Source organism: Electrona antarctica (assembly GCF_951216825.1).
Source record: "Electrona antarctica genome assembly, chromosome: 8".
NCBI lineage: Eukaryota > Metazoa > Chordata > Actinopteri > Myctophiformes > Myctophidae > Electrona > Electrona antarctica.
The window spans coordinates 19,613,612-19,627,176 of NC_136789.1; the positions used below are offsets into that span (position 1 = coordinate 19,613,612).

Consider the following 13,565-nt stretch of genomic DNA (forward strand, 5'->3'; position numbering starts at 1 on the left):
ACCTACTGTCAGTCTAATCTTCCTCATTGCAAAACAAAGCTTGTTCATTGTTAACTCGCCCCTATGCTGTTGTATAACACGCCTACTTTGTTGTTTACTCCAAGACCCGCAAGGGTTGAAACGTTAATCCTTTACAAATAAAGTTCTTTTTCAATATTTGCTCCCGACCCATACAAATTGGTGCGCAACGTAAACAAGCCAATAGGCTTTCTTGAGTTTAATTTAAATCCTCTTGTAGACCGCGTGTATTGAATTGAGTACTGTGCTTTTTTCTGCAAAAAGTATTCAATCAATCATTCAATCAAACATGGGTCCCCACCTCATTTTATGACCTAAAATACATTTAAAAAAATAGAATGAGCAGAGAATATCTAGACTGGGAGACATGGCTGCAGTTTGTTTATTCTCTATAGAAGAGAAAATGATGAAAACAAAAAGAAGAGCTGCTTACTTCAGAGAAGCTTAGCCAGTGACAAAATACTGTATAATTCCATCACCTCAGTCAAAGTATGACAATAGACCACACATAAAACAGAGGCAAAGATCAAAGTAACATTGATTCAGATATGTAATTCAGTTTATATCCATAACTATAAGACCTATACAAATATACACAACACAGAAAACACATTGCCACATAACCAAAGTCTGCCCTGGGTACCAAGAAGAGTATTAAAATTAAGGAGCCTGGCTTTCTGGCTTCTACAAACAGATCAAAATAGACACCTACACAACAATGCTGTGGATTTGTACAGACTCTCCTCATCACAAATATTCCTTATGAACGAACAATATATTCCAAATCACGAACTTATAAAACCAGTAAGGACAAAATGTGATCGAGATACATAACTGAAAAAAGAAGCTGTGATAACAAGACAGACCAATCAATCAATCAATCAATCAATCAATCGTTATTAGTTTCTATGCATATCACCAGTCTTGCTAATGCGTCGTCCATGGTTTTTGTTTCAGAAACATTCACATTTCTCATAATGTGCAACCAGTCCTTTAGTTTTTAATTAGTGTAACTGTATGTTGCCTTTGCTGCTCTGTCAAAGCACTTGTTTTGTGTGTAAATAAATAGGACATGACTTGAACCTCCCCACTGGTGACTATCCTCATATAAATTAGGATAAAACAATCAGACAGACACAGCAGAGTGGAGCTCAATCTGATGGAGGCAGATGGTCTTCGGTTTCACTTGTCTTCTTTGTCCTTCAAGACGTTGTTACAGATCCAGTTCATGCCGTCCTGAAAGGAAAAGGAGCACAGAGCACATGCTTTAACCGCTTGAACCCTAGCATCCCTATTCTGGGGTGAAGATTCACTGAAAACAGCTGATTTAATGTGCTGTGACTCTGAGCCTGTAGATCATCTATATTTGCCTCTGGTTTTCCAGTTGGGAAGTAACTACCGGTAAGTACATTTACTCAAGTACTGTACTACAATTGTTAGGTATATTTTCACCTTTGTCTTCAATGTTTGTGTACACAAACACTCAAAGCTGGCCATTCATTGTCAATGGCATTCAATGTTTGTGTTAAGACATAGGAGCTGGACATAGGAGGGGCTAGGGCCCCTCAAAAATGTGAGTACTTCTTCCATTACTGGTTGAGGGGGAGCAAGTACAGGGCCGACTCAGCTTTTGAAAACAAAATGCTATGCGGTCTCTGAGGCTAGTCAGCTAGTCAGCTACTAACCACTAGAGGGCTCTTCAATGTTTACAGTACAGTAGGTCTGGTATGGTGGTTCAACTCACTTTATAGTCCTGTTGGCCTAGTCCTGTTCTAAAGAAACTGTCATCCATTTTAAATTAATTGCATGTGGTGACAGTAACTGCCCTATAATAATTAACCCACCTTTGGTAACAATAGTGGTAGGGATAAAAAAAAAAGCCTGGGCAAACGACTCAGGAAATTGGCCTGGGCCGTGGCTCAGCGGTCCAGGCACCTTGGCTGGTAATCCAGTCTGGTAGTGTGCCGCGGGTTCGAATCCCGATCCCGACGGCCTTTATTGCATGTCACTCCCCCATCTCTCTCCCCATTTCCTGTCAGCCTACTGTCTGTCCCTCTATAAAAAATATAAAATAAAGGCGGAAGCCGCAAAAACAAAAACGATCCAGGAAATGTGGCATAGGATGGGAGTGAATCTTGCATTTCCCTAACCAATAACAGTGCAGAGGGACATCGCTCCAAATTTGGTGAAGTCAGTGTTCTCCGCTGTGTTGTGTGTTGTACCGGGGAGGGGAGGAGGAGGCGGGCGGGGAGGAGTGTAGGCGGGCACATAGGCCCTATAGGTTGGTGAACCAATAGGGCAATAAGGAGCTGGCGTCCTCTATGCCAAGAAAAGCTCAGGTACTTTCAGGCTGCAATAGTGGTGGAAGAACGCTGTCAGTGGCAGCAGGGTCAAGAGGTCTGGATTTGACATAACACCTGATTAAGGTCTGAACGCAGCGCTATTTATTGACTTCCTTCGCTACAATCCCTTCACTATTTATACTCACAGGCAGCCTAGTAGAGGAGGCCACCTACCTTCTAATTACTGTAACTGGCATCATACTGGCCTGGTGATCTCTGCTCCATCGCCCATAAGAGCACCTCTGTCGTTGTGTACTTCGATGTTTTGAAGTGGGAATGCTGGGACTTAAGCTTGAAAAAACCTAGCTCTACCTCCTCCGCCATACCTGGACTCCCTCCGCAGTGACAGCAGAGCAGGCCTGGATCTGCCATATGCGGTCCCGGTAGGTGTGGAGGTTGAGTCCCTCAGCGATGTCACTGGCTGGGGACGCCGTGGCCAGGTCCTGCTTGTTGGCGTAGATCAGAACCGGGACCCCCTTCAGGTGTTCATCCTCAATCAGCTCTGCAAGCTCCTGGCAAGGAGAAAGCATAGAATGGATGTGAGTGAGTGAGTGAGTGAGTGAGTGAGTGAGTGAGTGAGTGAGTGAGTGAGTGAGTGAGTCTGAAAGGTGCCTGAAGAGAGAGAGAGAGAGAGAGAGAGAGAGAGAGAGAGAGAGAGAGAGAGAGATACAGCCTGAGATCTCAGATGACATAAAAGTGGCGGGTTGTCAACTCGGACAACTAGGTGACTAAACATCCAGCCAGACCGACAGACAAACAAACCCACAGAAATACAGAAAGACATAGACATATCGATACACAGACAGACAGACTGACAGACTGACAGACAGACAGACAGACAGACAGACAGACAGACAGACAGACAGACAGACAGACAGACAGACAGACAGACAGACAGACAGACAGACAGACAGACTTACAACTCCAGTTTCTTCAAACCTCTTCTTATCAGCACTGTCAATTACATAAATCTGAAAAAGGCACACAGGGCACAATAGCTAAATGCACAAGCTGAAGCAGATGATACTTGCATTTATTTTAAGAGCAAATTCACATGTTTTGCAGACTTTTGTCTGATTGAAAGATGTGACAAATTTTCGTAATCCTGTAGAAAACAAATAATGTTGACACTACAGCAAGACCAATATGTGACGTAAAACACCACCCACCAGCAGATCTGTTTTATCCAAGTATTTGTTCCAGAAGGCTCTGATATTCCTCTGCCCTCCGATGTCCCAGACGTTCAGCTTCATGCCATGACATGTGATGCTCTTTATGTTGAAACCCTAACAGGAACAGCACGCACAAAGTCAGCCATATAATAACACATTCTGGGTGGTTGTTTATAGGCTCCCTTTAGGGAATTTGATAAACTGCCTTTAGAATGAATCAGAATCAGTTTTATTTGTCACATCACAGGTAAGCTCCATCGTTTCGAGGTTAATTGTTTTGTAGTATTCCGTGAGAAGGGAGAGGATAGAGCGAGAACAGAGGGAAAGACCAATGAAGATACGGTACATATCAGTTAGTGTATGTGAAAGCAGATATGTGGATGCCCAAAATAGAAAGTGCCACAGTTCGGCTTATCAGCTAAATTGGTTGACATTTTGTTATTTTAACTGCACTGTGATGTCCATTTGTATACAGTTATAGTATAGTATTATTGGCCCAACTCTTGAATTGACCACTGCAACTTTTCAGGCTGCCTTCAATAAGTTTCAATTGGCTCTAATTAACCTTAAAGGACCACTTCACCACTTTTCAACCTATCTTCATATAATAGGTCCTCACTAATAATCATGAAAAAATGGCGCAAATTTTTTCTACTCGGTCTGTGTCTCTTAGGAGGGCTGTGGGCAGTTCAGAAACCGTCTTCCAGTGACATCATCGATGGGGAATACAAGCTAATAGGAACTGCAGGCTTTCTAGTCCTGAAAAGTTGCAATGTGAAAATGGAAGCCATCGTTCTCACAATAATGAAAATCTAAACATTTTTGTAAAAAAATCTTGTTTAAAAAAAAATCTGCCTAATGATGATGTCACTGGAAGACGGTTTCTATTAGTGAGGAAGATAGGTTGAAAAAGTGGTGAAGTGGTCCTTTAAGCTTGAGTTGTGACTTTGTACTAGTCCAGGAAGGAAGTGAGACCACATTTTCATGACAGGTTTTGACTGTTTAAATGAAATATATATTTAAAAAAAACACATTACAAGATAAAAACCCCAGGAAAGTATTGTATCCTAAACATCATTAAAATAAGCTCTGGTTGCAAAAGGGGTGAAGTGGCCCTTTAAGGTCCATGTGGAGCACCGAACCAAAACATTAGAAGCAAAACAGATTAGTTTGCTCTACAGAAACAAGTATTTATTTCTCTTGCCAGTAGAAAGACTATTGTTCAATGTAATGTCTGTCTTTGAGCATGGTAATATGCTGTACATGCATGATTCACTGGCTATCTCGCCCATCATTGTATTCTATATGAAAACGTGGGTTGGCCATCTCTCGCAGTTCGTAGAGAGCAACATTGTATTTTATTTATTTATAAGGCACTTGTGGTAAGCTTCCTTTGTACAGTTGGGTGCCACCGATATTGTCCCTTATCATTTGACCCATTTAGGCCTGACCTCAAAATTTAAAAAAATCCTTCTAAATCCTCCAGTTTTCTGAAATAAATATTTTCACGATTTTTCAAAAATAGCAGACCTACAAGCTCGTAGCGCGCCACTCGGTGGTGCGCTACGAGCTTGTAGATCTGCTATTTAGATGCACAAGTCACTGGACATTCAACGCGTTCAGTGACACATTAGATATTCCAATCCACGTATGAACAAGTAACAAAATATGAACAAGTAACAAAATAAGGAAAGACTGCCCTTGTTAATTATGCTCCACACAAATGGAACATACTTCAGGACCTTCTGAAACTGGTTCGATTGATCTCAATAGACACATTTAGGGTGCTTTTTGAGGCCATAATGGTGCATTTTTTTAATATAGCGCCTTTATCCAAGGCGCTTTACATAGATTGTGCATTACATTCACCCATTCACACACACATTCATACACCGATTGCGGCGGAAGCCATGCAAGGTACCAACCAGCACATCGGGAGCAATTTGGGGTTCAGTGTCTTGCCCAAGGACACTTCGACATGTAGACAGGAGGAGCCGGGATTCGAACCGCCGACCCATGGATCATTGGACGACCTGCTCTACCTCTTGAGCCACAGTCGCCCCATACTACATAGTGACTGGACCAGTTTCATGTAATACCACATCTATTTGCATTTGTGACATCGTACTGTGGCTCAAATGGATATTTTTTTCATCATTATATAATTGTGTTTTATATGCTGTGATGATTATGGCATCCTTGAAAAAGAGAGCTTGTTCTCAATGGGCTTCTCTGAATAAATAAAGGAAAAAGAAAGAACATAAACTATTTATTTGGGCAGTACATACATATATGTATGAGCTGGTTAACATTTTGTAACACTCCCCTATAGAGGGCTTTGTTTACTGGGATTATGGGTACGACGTGTGCTTTTTTTGTTTCCGTTACCTGCTTTTATATTTTATGGTGCTTATAGTTTCTTGTTTTCATTTCTTATCTCTGTGTTATTAAATGATGTACGTTTCTTTTCCTCTTCCGTTCCCCTTAATCCCCCCCCTCTCCACTCCAGTTAAACTCCCCTCCCCATAGGGTTAATCTCTGATCCTGAGGATTATGGTAATAGCCCAGTTCCTATTCTAAGCCTGTAGCAGTTTCTGCCTTTACCCACCTGTTGATGTCTTACTGAAGTGGGTCTATAGGAGCCCCTAAAAGTCCACAATGTGGATCCAAGATGGAAGGCCAACATGGAACAGCTATAATTCTGGACTAAATCATTATGTAACATCAGAAATCCTATCAAATGTGGATCTGTGATCTAATATCTATCTTGGCAGGGTAGGTTAATGTGTAGAAGAGTAAAGGTCCTTTCAGACGGAGAGCGAGTGAAGCTGATGTTGTCGCCTGGATCAACGACAGGTTTGCTCCTGCCTCCAGGTCTGCTAATGAGAGGCGTGGGAGACGTAGCGTGAAAAAAAAGCTCACCACAATCCAGGTGTAGTCGCCCGCGGGCATGTCCACGAAACAAGCACGCGCACGACAATTTCACAGGACCGTACCTGTGAAAATGTCCCTGCGTAATCGCCCCTCAACTTCTCTGCGCATCCAAAATATACTCACGCCTCTCATTGAAAATGAATGACTAGGTCTGTCAATCGCTCCCGGTCTAAAAAGGCCTTAAGCCTGCATTCTTAACTACTTAATCCATTAAGACCTGAGGCAGATTCTACAAATGTCTTCTAAATCCTAACTGTTTTCGCTGCCGACCCCCATCTGAAGATGTTTTGTTCCAGGGACCCCCAGAAGCAAAGATTTGAGTTAAAATGTTCGCTTTAAAATATGTATACTGGTAGTCAAATATTTGCACAAATGTTCAGATCTACATAAGTTCGCAGTGTGGCACAAAGTGACGAGCTGTGAGCTTGTATATCTACTATTTTTGAATACCCAACCAATGTGCTATAATTAAACTCTCCATACTTTACATCTCTCCATAATCTACAGCTCGTCTCTTGTTTTCTTCTACACCAAATGTTTCATTGAAAATAGCTTACCAAGTGTTGCGTTGCCCCATGTTATGAGCTTTAAGATCTGCTATTTTGTGTTCACCCTGACCCAATTATAGGGATGCTAAGGCTCAAGAGGTTTAAATCCTTGAATCGTACTAGACGTGGTGACATGGGGATACAATAACAGTTCATTATTGTGTCACTGTGGTATGGCTTTTGACCCTCGTGACTTAAAGCCTGTGAATGAGGTCAGGTGGGACACCTTTGTAGTGTTGACAGTAACACCTGTGTAGATGTAGTGTGGCTGATTCTTACTCATGGTAAGTATGACAATATATATATGGCATGGAAACACCATATTATGGCATATTACAGCAGCGATATGTGTGATGTTGAGGTTAGCTGTGTAGCACCTGCATACAGTTATTAAGGTTACCTGTGTGGGTGTGATGGTACTGACATCCTCTGAGGCCAGTTGCTTCAGCAGGGTGGTCTTTCCAGCGTTGTCCAATCCCAGCAGGACTATCCGTAGCTCTGCACCCTTCCCACCTAGTCTCTGGACCACTGAGAATAAACCCTGAAAATAAATCGTGAATCAACAACATGCTGCTGTGGCCACTGCTTTTAGTACAACAGTAATTCTACTAAAATCCCCAAAACTCACAGCAGGTTTGGTCAGTAATTATAGAATCTGCCGCAACACGTAGGAGGATATTTTTGTTTTAATTCTTCTATGCATTAGCCAGACTGTTGAAGGTTTTTAAACTTGTAAAGAGTTACGTTACAAGTTACAGCAAAAAGTAGTTTCTTTATGTAAAGTAACTTAATGTAATGGCGTTAGTTCCAACACTGAGTACCAGTATCAGTACAGTACGCATACAGTACAGTACCAGTATACAGTACAGTACCAGTATACAGTACAGTACCAGTACGAGTACAGTACAGCACCACTCAGTTCAGACGGGTCTGATTTTTGTAATCATATCATCTCTTTGACTGGTAAAAAAAGGTTTGTATAGTGAAAGAGTAGAATACAAGTCGAGTGGAACATTGTGGCCTGTATGCATGATTTGAACATGTATTTTGTCCCCTACAACAAATGTGAATACTGTACATTAAAAAAATAAAAAATAAAAAAACACAGTATGAACTAGTATGAATTCAGAGGCAACCACCGTACACAAAGTCAGAACAGAAGGTGAATAAGAGGCATTTCCTAACATGATCCACCTTGTTTCACCAGATACTGTATATAGGTGAGGTACGGACGGTAGTATACCTTTTTTACTTCGCCCATATTGAGTGTTGGCTGACGTTCAGGGAGCTGATGGGAAACGTGTGGACCAGGGGATCATTCTAGGACTCCCAAGCTTCCTGTTAGACATAACACACAATGTCAGGTGTATACCTCATCCTTATTACATCAAAATGGGCATAATGGAGGACCAGTCGGTCTGCGTCGCCACCCCCATGACTCGGACATAACCATATACTGTAAGGTGTTCCCAATGGAAGCTGCGCCCAAATATGGAGTGTGTTGTCTAACTTCAATGTATCGTCATGGCATCAGGCGAACAAAACAGTCAGCTGAGCTTCATATATGGGCACGAACGGGGGCATGCCCATATATGGGCACATACTGATGACATCAGGGATCTCCATATATGGGCATATCCGTTACATTTCAGGAAATGAAAAAGAAACAATTGGATCTAATGTAGTTATTATTTAGTCACAAGCTCTTGTTAATAATACTTTTAATTTTTATAAAACCGATATCTTTCACTTATACATAAAGAAAGATATATGGCAAAAATATCAGATCTACCAGCTCACAATACTGCGAACGCGCTGTGATGTGACGCGTTGTGGACTTGTAGATCGGCAATTTTCACACATTTTATGCAACACTGGTGTATGATAAAGTTGTGCATTAATTTACAAAAAAAAAGAAAAAACATAAAAAGTTTAGATATGGAGTAGCCCTGGTCCAGGGTGTTAGTAAGTTCTCTCTAACGCCCTGCCAAAATAAAATATTTTATATTATTTTCTGCCCAAAAGGTATAGAGAAGGTGCAGGGGTCCTGAGAGGCTTCCCACCCTGGAGAATAGAGGGTACCGGTAAGAGCAGAGTGGCAAATCGAGTGGCATAGTGAGTTTAACGTCGTTTGATCCAATCAGATAGGACTTTTCTGTTTGGATGTTAAGGCCAGAAACTAGTTTTGTGCTCTGGCCTCGATCTGGACCAGGGCAGGGCTTGATATGGAGATGCCAGGTTTCTGCCTGATACCAACAACATACAGATAGAACTGTTTACCTCTTTAAACAAACATACAGACTGTACTTTCTGAGGCGCCTTAACATTTTTGGTACCAAGGGACTTGTGAACTTTTATCGCTGTATAATTGAAAGCGTCTTAACTGGCTGTATCACAGTGTGGTACGGTAACATGACTGCTCAGGATTGCCACGGGCTGCAGAGGACCGTTAAAACAGCAGCTAAACTCATCGGCACAGCATTACCTATAGTCTCCATAACATCTACACCACTCGCTGTACGAAAAAAGCCCACAACATCATTAAAGGCACCAGCCATCCCGCAAATACCCTGTTCCTGACCTACTCCCTTCCAAAAAACGCTACCAGAGCATCAAATCTCCTACCACCCGTCTCAGTAACAGTTTCTTCCCCCAGGCAGTCAGGCTGCTGAACAGCTGTATTGCACTTTGTCACTTTACTCTGTCTTTGTCCTGTGTACTAACTGTACACTGGTGTATATAAGACTGAGAGTGCTCAAAGCTAAATGTCTATATAATTAAAATAGACAACTTTTGATATGTATAATATGGATGTATGAGTGTAAGTATATGGGATAGCACAGAATCCAGCGAGTAATTTCAGTTATAGAGGGGTGGGAGTGTATACGTTTTTACTTCTTCTCACTCCTTTTCGGATATGCTTAGATTTCTTTCTTTTTTTTCTTTTTCCTTTTATTTCTTCTTGCTATATTTTAACTATTTATTTTAATTTGCTTTTCCTTGTGATGCGAAATACAAGGAATTGTTTCTGTTTTATTGGCATATTCGAAATAAACATGACAAATAAATAATCTCATTGTATTTATACTCTGTATTTACATATGACAAATAAACCTGAGCCTGAGCCTGAGGTAACAGACCGGTAGAGAAGAAGTAGTACAGAATGAGTAGTACCACTAGTTACAATAGGGTTACAATATAAAAGACAGAGAGAAGTCTAAATAATGAGCTACCATCTGACCTGGCCCTCTGAGCCTGGGCTGATCATAATGTACTGTACGTTATACAGTACATTATGCACATCTGACCTGGCCCTCTGAGCCTGGGCTGATCATAATGTACTGTACGTTATACAGTACATTATGCACATCTGACCTGGCCCTCTGAGCCTGGGCTGGTCAGGTGTGCATAATGTACTGTATAACGTACAGTAAGCCATCAGTTGGAAATCATCATCATCCTCAGTGTTATACTATCAGTGTAATGTTGTCCATTTTTCCAGATACCATGTATAGGCTACAATAATTACTACAGTTTAGTAACACTTGTATAGGCTACAATAATTACTACAGTGTAGTAACACTTATTGGAGCAATGTAGAATTTAAGATGATGAATAGGTTATCTTTCCTGATTGGATGGAATTGCATGGTGACCCGCCTGAAAATATCTGTTTATAAAAGAGCTGAAGAGATGGATACCTTTGTTACTGAGGCTCTCATTCTACAGAAGACTTCTTTGTGTTATTCTTTTAGACCAAGTGTATGATGATGCAAATTGCAAACATGGCTGTTTGCATTTATGTTCAATAACGTATTCAATCAATCAAAAAGCAATCATTACTATCAAAGTATAGAGCTGAAACTCATAATACATAATAATATTTTGTTCCTTATTAAAAATAAAAATAAACACCTTCAAAAAATAACAATGCACAGTACAGCCACATAACCACTAGATCAACAAGTACAGGGTTCAAAACCTATAAAGCATTAGAACTCACCTGGTTCTTGGGCGGGATCCCCAAAAATCCACAACAAGGCGGTTCTGAATGTAACGGGGGAAAAAAACTTGAAGGAGCAGCTAGCAGAAGGGAGGGGAGGGAGGAGGGACAGATTAGAGGGCTAGAAATACCAGGCCTCTGCACTTACACACAAGCAGACATGTAACACACACACACACACACACACACATACATGCATCTACTCCCATATGTATAGGCAAATGCTCAGGCGTACGTGTGAGTTCATGCACACACACACACACACACACATACACACACACACACACACACACACACAACAGGTGTTGGGTAGATTATCCACGTAATTCTCTTATGCATTTCAGAGAAGTGTGCGTGAGCGTGTGTGTGTGTGCGTGTGTGTGTGCGCGTGCGTGCAGAGAACCCCCTGCTGGAGAAGCTAAGGAATTCATAGAGTGTCTCCTTTTCCCGTACTGTAGTGTTCTTGTACTTGTTGATGACATAATATTGTGTACATTTATAGAAACAAGTGTCAGGACCTTTTTTGTGTTTGTGTTTTAGCCTTAAGGTCTTACTGTACCAATTAAGTGCTGTTTACATTCATGGCTAATGAAGTATTCGATCAATATCCCTCTCCATCTAGTCAGGCTCTCCTTCAGTCTCTCTGGCAGGCAGAGAGCTGGAGGGAATCCAGGAATTATTGGTTAATAGAGAGGAGAGCTAGATATATGGATAGATAGAGAAGAGCTGGAGAGAGATAGAAATCACTGTTGAACCTTCAAATGCAACTTAAAGTTGATTATTTTTAGGACGGTGATGTCATTATGAAGGTACTCATTACACCAATCCACCAAAGTGGTGGATGGTCTGATGGACGGATGCACGGAAGGTTAGACATAAGGACTTGGGATGGTTACGGTTAGGGTTATGGCTGGGAGGAGGTTACGGTTAGGCATAGGGGAGGGTTAAGGTTATGGTTAGGGGTGAGTTAAGGGTTAGTCAAGTTTTTGACCTGCTTTCCTGTTATGTTTTTTAAATGCTATATAAATAAAGCCGACTGACTTGACTTGGCTTTGGTCAAATGCAATTTAATGTTCACATCAAAACAAAGAACAGTTCTGAACAAATGTTTGATTTTTTTTCTGATACAAAAGAATACATGTACTACTGAATCAACAGTAATACGGAGACAACAAGGTTTAAAGCAAACCAACAGTCCTGGCCTGGGCCATGGCTCAGCGGTCCAGGCACCTTGGCTGGTAATCCAGTCTGGCAGTGTGCCGCGGGTTCGACTCCCGATCCCGACGGCCTTTACTGTATGTCTTTCCCCCCATCTCTCTCCCCATTTCCTGTCAGCCTACGGTCTGTCTCCTCATTATATAAAATAAAGGCGAAAGCCACAAAAAAAAAAAACATACAAAAAAAAGCAAACCAACAGTCCTCCCAATTTCCCAAAACACTTCCTAGAAGAAAGGCATCTGGGACGTGACTGCGGTATCTCCTTCGGGTTTGAGAAAATGAATGGTCACGTCCCCCTCGCGACAATGATTTACTATTCTGTCCATATCGGGTCAGGCCTCCAACAGGGCTGAGTCGGCTAAGCGAACTTCGCAACGTTCAACAGTCAACACGCATCATTGGGGTCTCTCGTGGCTCAAGTTCGCTTGAGGCGGCGCCCCTCTGTCGCGGTCTAAAACTTTACTTTATCTCCTACTCGTAGTAGGAGGGGAGTGTGACCATTTACTCAAACACGAAGGAGATTCCGCACTACCGTCTGTCTGGCACAGCACTTGGACATGTGTCAAAAACTTCAAGCTTATACAAAATAGCATAAAACATTTTGATAATACAAAATACAAAATTTAAAACAAATTAGAGAAAAATATATATTTTTTGAGGAAAACAATGATTTTGAAATAAAAATAGATTTGACAATATAATTGTGCGCTCGCACACACGCACACACACGCACGCACGCACGCACGCGCACACGCACACGCACACGCACACGCACACACGCACACACACACACACACACACACACACACACACACACACACACACACACACACACACACACACACAATACATACATTACAGTATGTGTAATTCCATGTGACATCATTTATTTTGAAATGAATGCTTCAATTGTCTGAAACTGACACTTATAGGGTCCTGTTTTGGGGTAGGTTACCCTACCTACCTCCAACCCTTCTCTGGTCCGGAAAATACCAAAAGATCATCGCCACTCACTTGACTGCGCTTCACACCAGTGCGCCATTGTCTCAAAATAGGGCCCTTCTCCCCTGTATAAGCCAACTATTTCAAATCATTTAACATTAGCCAAACAACAGTTGAATATAAAAAAGGATCCGTTATAGTTTGATTCTGCCCTTGGCCATCAGCAGTGCTGGTAAACGTTGGTGACATTCTTAGTTGTCATCATTAGTGGCTCTTCCTCTCTGGCTTCTAGAGGAAAAAAAAGAAACAAAATAGGAGTCAGATGGCTACTACAGGTCATACTCTCAAGACATAAAAGAGGCACAGGAAAACAATGATAAAGCCATATA

The 13,565-nt window shown here is 41.6% G+C and overlaps 2 protein-coding genes across 4 annotated transcripts in view; both read right to left on the bottom strand.

Moving 5' to 3' along the window:
- Positions 1–382: 382 nt before the first annotated feature.
- On the bottom strand, positions 383–11,176 carry LOC306927994 (ADP-ribosylation factor-like protein 3). The gene is made up of 7 exons (XM_079507913.1): positions 11,017–11,176; positions 8,258–8,352; positions 7,415–7,555; positions 3,530–3,646; positions 3,281–3,331; positions 2,687–2,872; positions 383–1,254 (listed from the first exon to the last, which is right to left on the bottom strand). Exons 2-7 carry the CDS (start codon positions 8,273–8,275, stop codon positions 1,201–1,203), a joined length of 567 nt encoding a protein of 188 aa, XP_079364039.1. The 5' UTR covers positions 8,276–8,352; positions 11,017–11,176; the 3' UTR covers positions 383–1,200.
- A 901-nt stretch (positions 11,177–12,077) lies between these two features.
- The window catches only part of csf1rb (colony stimulating factor 1 receptor, b), a 29,176-nt gene continuing 27,688 nt past the window's right edge, over positions 12,078–13,565 (bottom strand). For all 3 annotated transcript variants that reach the window (XM_079508062.1, XM_079508061.1, XM_079508063.1), the window contains one exon: positions 12,078–13,464. In XM_079508062.1, coding sequence (XP_079364188.1) covers positions 13,397–13,464 — 68 coding nt within the window. In that variant the 3' untranslated portion in view covers positions 12,078–13,396. The remainder of the gene's footprint in view (positions 13,465–13,565) is intronic.

Coding starts and splice junctions, on each gene's coding strand:
- LOC306927994 (XM_079507913.1), bottom strand. Junction 2,873..3,280: donor GGTTTGAAGAAACTGGAGTT/GTAAGTCTGTCT, acceptor TCTCCTTGCCAG/GAGCTTGCAGAGCTGATTGA. Junction 1,255..2,686: donor TCACTGCGGAGGGAGTCCAG/GTATGGCGGAGG, acceptor TTTTCCTTTCAG/GACGGCATGAACTGGATCTG.